Source organism: Physeter macrocephalus, chromosome 16 (genome assembly GCF_002837175.3).
Source record: "Physeter macrocephalus isolate SW-GA chromosome 16, ASM283717v5, whole genome shotgun sequence".
NCBI lineage: Eukaryota > Metazoa > Chordata > Mammalia > Artiodactyla > Physeteridae > Physeter > Physeter macrocephalus.
In genome coordinates, this window is record NC_041229.1 from 61857189 (window position 1) to 61870502 (window position 13314).

General features: G+C 39.2%; 1 protein-coding gene across 1 annotated transcript in view; it reads right to left on the reverse strand.

Annotated features, from left to right (window-relative positions):
* Positions 1–904: 904 nt before the first annotated feature.
* LOC102988908 (interferon-induced very large GTPase 1-like) overlaps positions 905–13314 on the reverse strand; it is a 31398-nt gene continuing 18988 nt past the window's right edge. The window contains exon 3 of the mRNA XM_007110991.4: positions 905–9952. Within this exon, the coding sequence (XP_007111053.2) occupies positions 2652–9950 (7299 nt within the window). The 5' untranslated portion in view covers positions 9951–9952 and the 3' untranslated portion in view covers positions 905–2651. The remainder of the gene's footprint in view (positions 9953–13314) is intronic.

Here is a 13314-nt window from a genome sequence, read left to right on the forward strand (position 1 = left end):
CCTTGATTCATGCTCCTGGGGAGGGAGAGAGATATCTCTGATGTCTCTTCTTATAAGGACGTTAATCTCATCATGAGGACCCTTCCCTCATGAACTTATCTCACCCTAATTATCTCCCAAGGCCCCCTCTAAAATCACACTGGGGATTAGGGCTTCAACATATGAATTTATGGATGATAGAAATATTTCATCCATAACACATCTTATTCAATTGACCTTCCTGTATTTATATCCTCTCTCAGAGAGAGAGAGAGAGGGAGAGAGGGAGAGAGACCTAAGTGAAAATCTTTTTAGTGCAAATTTCTAGCTTCATTTAAGCAACTCACCTCTTATTCATGTTATTTATTCTTGTCTTAGAATCCAGCACCCTCCTAGCCCCATCCCTGCAGGCCTTGTCCTCTCTTGCTTAACTTACTTTGGAAATCCCCGAAGTCTATTGATGTGGTGACCCCCAATTCCTGTGTTTCCATGATCCCCACTTTCAGTGACTCTGAGAGACCTGTTCCACTGACCATGTGAACCATACCTCTATTGACCTTACAACTCTGGCCATCTCTAATCTGTGACCTACACTGGGCCCATCATCTCCCATTTCTGATGACCATATGATTCTCATCCCTACTGACTCCATTCACCCTACTCCACTGTTCCTAAGATCTCCCTCAGTGACCTCAACCCACTGACCCTTTAATCCTCACCCTATGTTGATGGCACTTTACTCTCCACTACTATCACAGAAAACCACATTCACACATAGCCATCTTCTCGCATTCCTAACTTATGTCTAGCCATTTTGGGTTCTTGACACAGCCTCTGAATTTCTTTTAATAATCACTCTAGTTAAATGCCTGAGGAATTTATCAAAAAATTGATTTTTTTATGAACAACAATTTGGCTTGAAAAATCAAAGTTAATATATATATAATACTTTTTAGTTAAAAGTTTTAATGGATTCATTAAACAAATATGAAAGGCATTCAGCGAATGTTAACATTGCAGTTATCAAGGAGGCAGCTATGTCAGAGACAGGTGCTATATTCATGGGTTCTGTTTTTATCACTATTTCAACTTTATCCTGTTAGTTCCAACTCTCAGTGAGGTATTTTTTTAGAGAACAAAAGGGAAACCCTACTGTCCAAGAACATCTGTTTTCCATAAAATTTTTCTATTCCAGGATTTCTTCTGGAAACATGGTCATTTGACCTGAAACTGAGAGTATGCTTGAAGCCTTGGGGCACAAAGATAGCAGAGTGAACACTCCTGTCTCCCAGCTCTGAAGATCCAAGTCCTTTGACTGCTCTTTGTACTGTTTGTTTTCACTGGCTATGGAGGGGTAGACAGTGTACCCTGAAATGGAAGCCAATGGATACCCTTATGTCAGGCATGAATAATCTTTTTTCTTTGCATCAGGATTCCTTCAGATCATCAGCTTTGAGAACCTAGCAAAAGTCATTGCTTTAGAAGGTAAAAGTTTGCAGAAGGGAGATTTCCTTCCCCTCTCAGATCCTTGGTTGGCTTCAGCATGTTCTTCATTTTTATTTCTGATCATGACCCTATGGCTCAAATAATGTGAAAAGTCACAAGGGTGCCTGATTTGGAGATAAGCATTTTCTTACCTTTTAATACGTAAAAAGCATCTCTTATTGAAATATCACCACACAAAACTATATATTTTTTGATATTTTAGTCTTGAAGGAATAGTTTTTTTATCATTAATGATTAAATGATCATGGCTTAATCAAATTTGACCTTGTCCACAGACTTGATTAAAATGGCCCTTTTTACCTGGTCATAAATCTTGTTCCATTAACCAGTCCTTCTCAGACTTGTACATAGCTCTAGGCTTTGAATACCTAAGCTCCTGTGAATTTTTTCTTTTCCTTTTTTAAAAAACATACACAGGCAAGTGCCAAGGCACCAGGGAAGAAGAGGATGATGGTTAAATAAGAAAAAGTTATTTAACTTCTATTTTCCATATTTGTTGAATAATGTTTCCAGAATTGATGCAGGCTCTATCCTGGTCAAGTTTCTGTTTTGTTTTGTTTTGTTTTTTTCATTTCCTATAACAGGATATCCCTAAAAAGCACTATATTTGGGAATTGGGATCATGAATTTTCCATGAATGTTTTTGCATTCAGGCATTAATAACTCTTCCTCACAAATTTCTGAGGGTAAAAAAAATACACTTAGAACTGAAGAGAATTTGTAGATTCCAGTCAAGAACTGTATATTGGTTAAACTATGTAGTTATTCTATAGAATTTGTGGCAGTCTGCAATGATTTTAACTTCTCTCTATGAAAATGACTTTCTTGTGACTTTAAATAACATTATACATTTAAAAATAAAAAATAACATTCAGAATAGTTTAAAATATGAAGTAGGTATTTTAAATGGATTTTATTTGATTTTATCATGTACTCATATATTTTAGTAATCTGTTTTTAAAGCAAAAGGAATTGAGGCAAAGAAAAATGAAGTTCTTTCTCAGCAAGTCTTCAACTCTTGCTGTCAACTGATTTAGTTTTAGATGTTTCAATTGAAAAAATTGATATAAGGGAGGTTTTCCTTATGAGTGGGTGATATTTTAGGCTTCCTCAGGTAATGTGCCTCCTTTGTTCAGATACTGGTGCTGTTTTGTGGTCATTGAGTATTAATTTTTTTTCAAGTCATTAAGCACATCCTGTTTCATGATTTTGTTCCATGCATCAGGAATTTGACCTTTATCTCTAAATTTTTTGAGATATTTATCTTGTAGCTTTAATCTGAAGTGACAGACAAACCATTTCCAGTATGGCTGGGTGGATGTGTCTGGGGTGATACTCCACCTGGCATATTCCCCTCCTGCCTGTCGATAGTTCTTATATGGGACTTTCCTGCCATCTTCCAAAACCAAAAAACATTCACTTGTTACCAAACTGGTACAGCAATCAATGACAAAATGGTCTGTTTTGTACCACCATCCTCCACTGACAGCCTGTGGACGATGGAAGGGAACACTGTGGTCTCCATCATGCATAGGGATTGTGTTTGTACAAATTGCTTTACAGCAGGGACACTGTTTCCAGCAGCCACACAGATGTTCAGTGAGCATTTTCTGGATTTCAGGAACGATTTCTTCTACAAGCATATACAAATCATTCTGTTCTACTCTCTTCATTTCAGGATCCAAAGCATTACTCATGGCTTCTTTGAGAAAGTCAATATCTTTTATCTCCTGGTGTTCAATGCTTATCAAATCTTTCCGTGGAAAGATCAAGTTACTCCCCAGGTGATCACAGAACAAATCCAACCACCCAGACACAGTGCTGCTTTTATCTTTAGCTACTGCTGTGGATGCCTGAATAGCTGAGAGGATGGCATTCTTGATTTCATCTGAACTTATTTTTAAAAATGTCTTCATTTTTTCACTTCCTTTGTCAGAACAATATCTTTTAATGTGGTTTTCAATGTAATTCTTAAAAAATGATTCCGGATTATGAAGGTACTGCCAATAATTATCAAAATTTTCCTCTTCTGCCAGAGAGATGAGAATGTGTTTCTCCAGGTTAGCCCTGTTTCCATTGAATGCCGGGCAGGTGGCTTGCATGTCCCCGGCAATTTTGCGGGCCGTGTTTTTCTTTATGGTGTTGGAGACAGCAGTGTTGAGTTTGTGCCACAGAAAATCAACAAATGTTTTAACTGAGGTTGCTCCCTGACAAGAGATCTTAAAACTCATGAAGAAATCATCTTTCTTGCTTTCCAGATAGTTTACAGGATCATTTGCTCTCTTGAATACCTTGTGCATATCATGAAACTTCATTGATGCTCTTTGGAATAAACACAAGGATAAGTCTATTTCATATTTTCTTGTAAATGTGTATCTTTCCTTAGTGTGTTCGGATTTCACCTCCTCATCTATTATTCTCAGGATTTCATAGAAGTAACCTGGATTGTAATCATGCTTTTGCCTACAAATGTTGTTAATAGTTTCATTAACTTTTGAAACAATGCGGTTAGTAATCATATTTATGGACTCTTTATCCTGGGCCTCTAATGTCATTGTAACTAAGTTCAAATATTTCTTGTTCATTTTGATATGTTTGTCATATTTGATTTCAAAGTTTTCTCCAGAATTTTTCTTCAGTATGCTTGCCATGTCTTTCTCCTTTTTGAAATAATCCAAAAGGATGTTTTCAGAATCCACCTCAATTTTAGGCTCTGTGATTGGAGGGTGAGTTGAGGACAAATCATAGACCCATTTTTTCCAAAGTGGGTTAAATTTCTCATGTAGCTCTTCCTCACTCAATTGGGTGCCCTTTACAGTTAAAGCCAACTCTCGGCTTTTTTCCAATAATTCCTTTTCATAACCTGATTTTTTGTTATGCAGTTTTTCTTGATTCTTTTTAAAACTAAGAAGTTCTTTGGCTTTTCTTTGGCTGTCTAAAATGAATGCCTCTTTAAGGATTCTTAGCTTATTTTCAAAATTTCCTTTCCACTGTACCAGCACTTCACTGTCTGGGTCTTCATTAAAATATTTTTCAAGTTCTTGCTTGATGGCTTCATATTTCTCTGTAACTGGAGCCTCAAGTGTGTGTGTTTCGAGTGTCTGGATTTTTTCATTCTGAATTTGGTTGATCAGCTGGTCCTGTATGCTCAGCACATAACTCCTCAACTCCCATGTCCAGTAGTTATACATGGTTTCCAGTTTGCTCATGGCCATGACCTCTCGGGTATTCCTGAAACTGAAAATAAAGTTTTCATTCAATAGGGCTCTCCACAAATCTTGAACTCGGAATTTTACATCTGATATCTTCATGATGCTTCCCCTAGATTCCTGTTGGGCAGTCACAATAATTCTGCTTTTCAGTTCTTGGACATTGTGGCTATAACGAGGATTGGGAGGGGCCATTGGGGGATTTCCATCCCAGAGATGAGCAAAGTAGTAGACGTGGGTATTAACATCAAACTTAATGACATCACGAAAGCGGGTTACATCTGAGCACTGCTCTTCTTCAGCTGCTGTTGCTGCCATTTCGTCCAGTCTCTGCTCTAGCCGCCTTCGTCCTTCCATAGTTTGGTCTTTAGCTGTAACTTCTCCCACATTCTGATGAACAAAGAGGCAACTAGGCGAGATTTTTACTTGTTTCATCCTCAGAAAAGCTTGGACAACTATTTGTAGAATATCTTGCATTTCTGATGGATTTTCCCCAAAAATATTGATCAGAGTCAAGTTTCCAAGTCCGATGACAAAGGTTGCCAACTCATTGTCATGATTCTGGGACTTGTTGCTGAGTTCTGGGGCCCGAAGTCCTTCTGTGTCCACAACAAGCACAAAGTCAAAGCCAAGTTCCTTTGCGAATGTCTCCTCCACCTTCAGAAGCTGCATGTAGGCCCCCCGGGTACACCTCCCAGCACTGACAGTGAACTGCAGCCCAAAAAGTGTATTCAGCAGGGTGGACTTCCCTGAGCTCTGCAGGCCAAGGACGGAGAGAACAAAGATCCGTTTGTTTCCAAGTTTCTCAGAGACCTTGTCAAAAACAGCTGCCACCCACCTCAGGGGCACATAAGAAGCGTCCCCATCCATCAGCTCAATGGGAAAACCAGATAGCATCAGATCTGCAGCAATGTGGGGAAGGGAGAGAAATAGGGTATCTTTCATGGATGAAGCTTCTTCCAGAGCTTCATAGATCTGGCCAACTTCTCTGAGAAGTTGCTCAATTCCCAAGGTGCAGTCACTAATCTCTCTGGAGATAACTTCTATCTCATTTTGCAAGCCTTTCAGAGAGTTGCTCTTTGGTGCCTCTTGCTTTTCTTTTTGGACCAGTGACCACAATGCCTTTTTCTTCTCACTTAGTTTTTCCAAGTGTCCTGCAGTCAAATTGTCTAAAAACACACTCAACCATTGCAAGAAGTAGAGTTTGGTGTGAGTTTCTGAATGATTTTGGAGAATTTCAAGGACAGAATGCATTAAATCGTTGAGAGGAAAGGCTTTTCTCAACTGTTGACATCGTATCATTTGTTTATCTGTCTCAATCTCACTCTTGTGTTGTTCAATGCTTCGATTCCCTTTTTCTCTCAGGTGATAGAGTTCTTTGTCCTTTTTACACCAAAGTTGCCACAGTTTTCCCTGAAGGGGTAGTAAATTTTCCTTCATCTGAGGTATTTCCATTTCTCCCAGTAGGGCCATTAGAATCTCTGCCTTTTCTTTGGCCTCCTTGCATTCTCTCTGGTCTTCATCAATAAGCAATCCTTGCTTGCGAGCAATTTGGGCACAGTTCTCCAAGCTGAGTGCAGTGTCAGAAAGCTCTAACAAACGTCTGATTGTAGTTGTGAGCTCCTCTATTAATTCTGCCTCATTTCTGTTCCTGATCCCAATTCTTACTTTTGGGCCAGAGTTATTTGCCATGGTTTTTTCTTTATCATCAAGCAAACAGATTAAAGTTTTTGATTTCTGACACAGGTCATGGACAATTTTTCGTGTTTCTTTATTGTCATCAGAAGTTGACATGAGGACCACAATGAGAGAAGAGACCTCCTGCAAAAAGGCAAGTTGCTTCTCATGTTCCTTTGCATCACCATGAAGATTGATGAAGGTCAGGCAGTTGTCAAACCTGTCCTGATCTTCACCCCCAGGACAGAACCAGGCAACTTCCACCACACCTCCCATCAAGAGACAGTCTGTGCTGCTCCCTTTGCAATGTCGGTGAAAAAAGACATCATGTTTCCTTTTACTGAGAAGACAGTTCATGATCTGAGATTTGGAGGCAGAGAAGCCATTTCCAACTCTAATAAAAGACACAATGGGGGTAGAGACATGACACATCTGCTGATTTTTGTAATTGTCCTTCTCCTCTTTTATTAATTTCCCTGCTTGCTGCCAGCTCCTCCTAATTTGACTGAGAGACCAGAGAGAGAATTCAATTTGAGCATTGCAAGGATTAGGTATGAGAAGGGGGAGGGCAAACTGACAAATGGAAAGTTTGGCCAAAATGCATTGTCTGGCAAAATCATCTGCACAGTGAAGAATTGCCATCTGTATATCCATAGGGTGAATGTAGGGCCTGGCATTAGTGGCTGCTGAAGGATTAGTGGTGCTATTACTGTCTTCAAATAGATCTTCATATGGATCAAAAGCCTCCTTTTCTTGATTTGAGGTTCTTGGATAGACTTGCTTCTCTGTGTATTCATCATCCTTGATGATCAGGTATCTCAGCCCATAATCCAGCATCAGTAGCTTCTGTAGGAAATAGAAGGGAAGCTCTCTTTCAGAGCAGGGCTGGGTGTTGTACACAGGTTTCTTGTAGATCACATGGAAGTTAGCTCTGCTCATCATTTTTGGGTAGTAATGTTCCAGGCCTAGACGCTGGAGTATTTCTAGGAAGGCTGTATTTTCTATGACCTCCCGTTTGTTACTTTCATTATCATGTGGTTCATGGGACTGTTTCTTTCCATGGAAGAGACTTTGCAATTGTTTTTTCACATCCTCCATTTGCAATGAAGAGACAGTGGCCTCATAATCCCCATCAATGAGCAATCTCAAGTCTTTTTCTAGGTTTTCCCAATCATGATCTGCCCCAAGTTTGGTGAGGACATGTACAACTTCTTTAGACAAAGATTGTCCCATGTGATGTCTTACTAATGCCAAGCGTTCTCTTTTCTCCTCTGGAGAAGCAACTTTGATGCCAAGTGTAGCTGTCAGACCTGTGAGCACCAGGAATGCCTGAGCCTTGTAGTTGCAAATATTTTTGAGCTCTTGGTATTTATCTAGGGCAGTTTGCATTTTATCCAGTAGGAAGTTTAACTCATCACACCCAAGGAGATACTGAAATGTATTGTTTACCACATTATATCCTGCACCAGCTGCAATCAAAAGTAGCAAGATGTGTGTGTCTGGCTGCCCCGTTTCTTGGAGGTATCTCAAGAAGCAGCCAAGAGACAAGCTGACCTCGTAAGTCGCCTTGCTTTGAGCTTCCTCCACTGATTCTGTAGATTCAGACTTGGCCTTTACTTCCATAAGGTCATTCTGGTTTTTTTTAAAGATTTTAATTAATTCGGAAAATTGGGTGATATTGACATTCTCTTCCTGTGGTTCTGACTGAAATATCCACTGCATGATGGAATGAGCCTGAGGAAAGTTTGTTACTTTGTAGATGTGAGGATTCAAAAGGCTGCACAACTGCAATTTAATAAATTTAGTTTCATAAATGGAATACTTTTTGCAGAAGTTGACAGTGTCTACCAGAAAATTCTGCAGACCCCTATCTGTGAGGCATATATTAGTCCAAGCGTTATAACTTTTAATTTTTTCACTCAATCTTTGCATGAAATTTGTCAGCTTTTTAAGCTGCTCTTCAGGATCAGATACGTTCCAGGATTTCACATCCTCTAGGAAAAGCCTAGCCTCCTTCTCAACACTCAGTAATTCTTCTCCCTCCTGGATCTGGGCAGTAAGACCAGTCAGAGCAGTGTAGCTGTCTTTCAGGCAGTTAGCTACCTGACAAGGATTCTTAAAATCGCTTCGGTGGCTGGTGAGGATGATGTCCCAAACGGGCACCAGCTGAATTCCCCGGTCAATGACACACCAGGTTTGATTATTGGCAACTAGGCCAGCTTTCCACTGTGAAAGTCCATTTGCTTCTGGTGGGCCACCTGTCTGGGCCACAGATAATTGGACTTTGGTTTGGAGATTTTGGAAGGTGGTTCTCTGAGAGGCTGTTTTTGAATGAGAGTCTGACACATCCACACCTGCAGCAACATTCACTCCAAAGCCACTGTAGCTGCCCCTTATGTAAATATCAAGGGCCTCTGCGGCTTGCTGTTTCACTTCTGCCAGCTGCTCACTTTGGAAGCCCTCTGAAATGGCTTTCCACCAGTAGATTCCTCCCAGGTGCAGAGGGCCCTGGTTAGCATGAGAGCCAAACCTGTGGAAGAAGGCTTCAGTCCTGTGCCTCAGCAAGGGAAGTTTGTCTGGGTCTTCTGGCTGACCTGAAAGGTCTTCAATGCATTTCAATTCCTGTAGAGCAGCCTTGGAGAACTGGAGCTGGTCAGTGGGAAAGTGGCAGGAGGCCAGTGGGATGTAGCTGAACTTGGTTGAGCAGAAGTAAGAGTGCTTAGAATGTGACTGTTGGGTTTCCTTGGATTCTGAATGTTTGCTCTGATTCATAGCAGCTTCCAGGCTAAATCCCCAACCTCCACCCTTTGCTGAGGCAGTTACACTGAAGCCCAGCTTCTCTACAGCCTGGGTGAACATGGATTCTTTTTGAGAAGATGTAAATTCCTTTGTTTCCATCCGTGTACTCTGCTCAGGGCCACAGAGTGAGAACTCCTTGGGGACACTGAGTAGCTCCTCTTTCTTCTCTATCAGGCTCCTTTGATTACTGGTTTTGTAAATTCCCTGAAGGGCTAGTCCTCCAGATGCATGTCGCACCAGCTCTCTATCTGGAAGGTTCTTCCTGTGAGACAGTGTCCCCTCCATAAGTTTGAGTTGTCCCAGCATGTTTTCCATGACGTCTCTTAGGGACTTTTCGGGACATGGCCAGAACTCTTTGGGGATCTCCATTGCCTGCATCAGCTCTGCTTCCTTTTTCCTCACTGCCTCTTCCTGTCGCTGCCTCCCTTCTGCCAGCATCTCTCTTAGCTCCTGCAGTGCATGTTCTGCCTGCTTCTGCCTTTTCTTTAGTGTTTCCACCTGAGACTCCTGTAACTCTGAAAGAGTATTTGAGTATGACAGGTTAAGCAGCTTCTCCAGGGCCCTTTTCTCCCAGGGATGTTGTGCTTGGGATTGCAGCTTCTGGAGTTCTTTTTCTTCTAGGTGTTGTAAGGCTTGGGCACAGGTCACACCCAGGTGTTCCTGCAGCTTGGGCAACCAGTACTCAACTGCCAATCCTGCTTCTCTCAACATCTCTTGGAGATCTTGCCCATTTTTGCCTCTCAGCAGGAGCTCATTAGGGATAGACTCTTCTGTGTCCATGGCTGTGGGACGAAAAGACACTCAGTTAGCCTTTGGCATGTTAATATACAGAACTCTGTAATTAATTTGCAGAAATCTGATGCTTTTCTATACACTAATAATGAACTATCAGAAAAAGAAATTTAGGAAGCAGTCCCATTTATGATCACATTAAAAAGAATAAAATATCTGGGAATAAACTTAATCAAGAAGGTGAAAGACCTATACTCTGAAAACTATAAATACCGATGAAGGAATTTGGAAATGATACAAGGAAATGGAAAGATATCCTCTGTTCCTGGATTAGAATAATTAATGTTGTTAAAATGTGCATACTACACAAAGCAATCTATAGATTTAATGCAATCACTATCAAAATACCCATGACACTTTTCACAAAAGTAGAACAATTAATCCTAAAATTTATTTGGAACCACAAAAGACCAAATTGCCAAAGCAGTCTTGAGAAAAAAAGAAAGCTGGAGGTATCACATTCCCTGATTCAGACTATACTACAAAGCTACAGTAAGCAAAACAGAACGGTACTGGCCTAAAAACAGACACATAGATCGATGGAACAGAATAGAGAGCCCAGAAGTATATCTACACACTTATGGTCAGTTAATCTACAACAAAAGAGGTAAGAACACAATGGAGAAAAGACAGTTTCTTCAATAAGTGGTGCTGGGAAAACTGGACAGCTACATTAAAAGAATGAGATTAGCAAAAAATGGGCAGAAGACCTAAAAAGACATTTCCCTGAAGGGATGGCCAACAAGCATGTGAAAAGATGCTCAACATTGCTAATTGTTAGAGAAATGCAAATCAAAACCACAATGAGGTATCACCTCACACCAGTCATAATGGCCAGTCTACAAATAATAAATGCTGGAGAGGGTGTGGAGAAAAGGGAACACTTGTATACTATTGCTGAGAATATAAGTTGGTTCAGCCACTATAGAAAAGATTGTGGAGGTTCCTCAAAAATTAAAAATAGGACCACAATATTGTCCAGCATCCACTTCTGGATATATATCCACAGGAAGTGAAGACAGGGAATTGAAGAGATATATGCACTTCCATGTTTATTGCAGCATTATTCACAATAGCAAAGATATGGAAACAGCCTAAGTGTCAGTCCATGGCTTAACAGATAAAGATTTACTACACACACACACAATGGAATATTTATATTATTCAGTCATGAGAAAGAAGAAAATCCTGCCATGTGTGTGTGACAACACAGATGGACCTTGAGCATATTATGCTAAGAGAGATAAGTCAGACAGAGAAAGACAAATCCTGTATAATATCACTTATATGTAGTATCTAAAAAGCCAAACCAGTGAAAACAGAGAGTAGGATGCTGGTTACAAGGGGTTGGAAGGTGTAGGAATTAGGGAGATGTTGTTTAAGGATATAAATGTGCAACCAGTAGATAAATAAATCCTAGACATCTAATGTTCAGATAGTGATTATAAGCAACACACTGTGTTATAAACTTCAAAGTTACCAAGAGACTATATCTTAATTGTTCCCACCACAATAAAGAAATGATCATGTGATGTGATAGAGGTGTTAGCTAACTCTATGTTGGTAATATTGCAACATATAAATGTATCAAATCAGCATGGTGTATACCTTAGACTTATGCAATGTTATATGTTAATTATATCTCAGTAAATAAATAAATGCACTTCTTACCTGGTTTATACTTGTCACTCACTTCTTACTCTTCATCTGACACTAGTTAATAATATCTTTGTATTATGAATAACTTTTATATTATGAACTGTATATGGATTATGAAGATCTCTTTTCTACTGATGCCATCTTAATGTGTGTATGTAGGACCAAATGTTCTAGTATTCAGTGTTTCCTCAGTGTTATGTTTTTCCCCCCAATGCCTTTGGACATATCTTTGGGCAGCAGATGAGATGAGCTTTTACATGTTGCAACTTCACACATTATTCAGGTTCCCCCCCTTTTTGGAACTCCTGTCCTACTGAATGTCACTATCGTACTTCCAGGTCAATGGGTGTCCTACTCATCCTTCTTCCTGCTGACATGAATGCAGTTCACCATGTCCTTTCAATTTATCCATTTAAATCTCTCTTCAATCTTAATTCTTTTTAATCCCCTACCAGCTCTCCAAAAGATTTTGCCTTCACCTCATTCTTATTTTGTGCTTTCCATCTTCCCCAATGTCACTAAAATTTGAATCTAGATTTATGGCAGTCTCAGAAACTCAGAACAACTTTTTCAACTGAAGATATCTAAAATATCTAGATAAATTTTTAAGACAAATTCTTTGGAGCCTCAAGGAATTTATTGGATAGTGAAGTAATATCTGATGGAAGAGGTAAATAAATTTTAAGCAACTGAAGTATTTCCATTACAAATTAAAGCCAACATTTAAGACCTTGGCATACACCAAGGAGGGCAAATAAATTCACAATCAGACATATCATAGTGGAACTGCAGAAAATAAAACAAAACAGCAAAAACAAAGCATTTAGAGAAAAACAGATTTTATTTTCAAACAACTAATAATTAGAGAGAGGGCTGACTTGTCAGCAGCATTGATGGAAGCCAGAAGCCAGTGGAATGGAATTTTAAATTTATTGAAAGAAAATAGCTGACAAACTCGGATTCTATACAGAGTTAGATATCCTTAAAGAGTTACAGTGGAAGAAAAACATGATTGAAAAGAACACACTGACAGAGTTTGCTACTTGGAAATGCACATTGAATGAACTACTAAGGCATGTTTTTTCAGGAGAAGGAAAATATCACCAACAGGTGCTTGCGGTATTTGAGAGGAGGGTCAAAGATTCTATTGATTTTGGTGCCATTTGTTAAGTAGAATATATGCTGCAATTTCTAATATGTCAAATAGAAGAGTAACTGTCAAACTAACAGAAAAAATAAAATAACAAAAACACTTGATAATACAGCTTATCAAAATTTGTGGGCTACAGTGAAAGCAGTGCTTAGAGGGAAATTTACATTGAATGCATATATAAGAAAAAATTATCTGAAATCAATAATCTAAGTTTCCACCTTAGGAAATGAATAGAAAATTAAATTCAAATAAGCAAGAGAAAAGAAATAATGAAAACTAAAGCAGAAACCAATAAAAGTGAAAACAAGAAATCAATAGAGAAAATCAATAAAACCATAATTTGATTCTGTGAAAATACCAACAAAAGTGATCATTCAGACTATGAAAAGAAAGAGGGAAGGCACAAATTACTAGTACCAGAAATAAAATAGGGGTTATGAATATGAATCCTATAGACATTAAGAGGATGAAGAAAAGAGTACTATGAACAACTGTTTGCTCTCAAATTTGATAACCTAGATGAAATGCACTAGTTCCTTG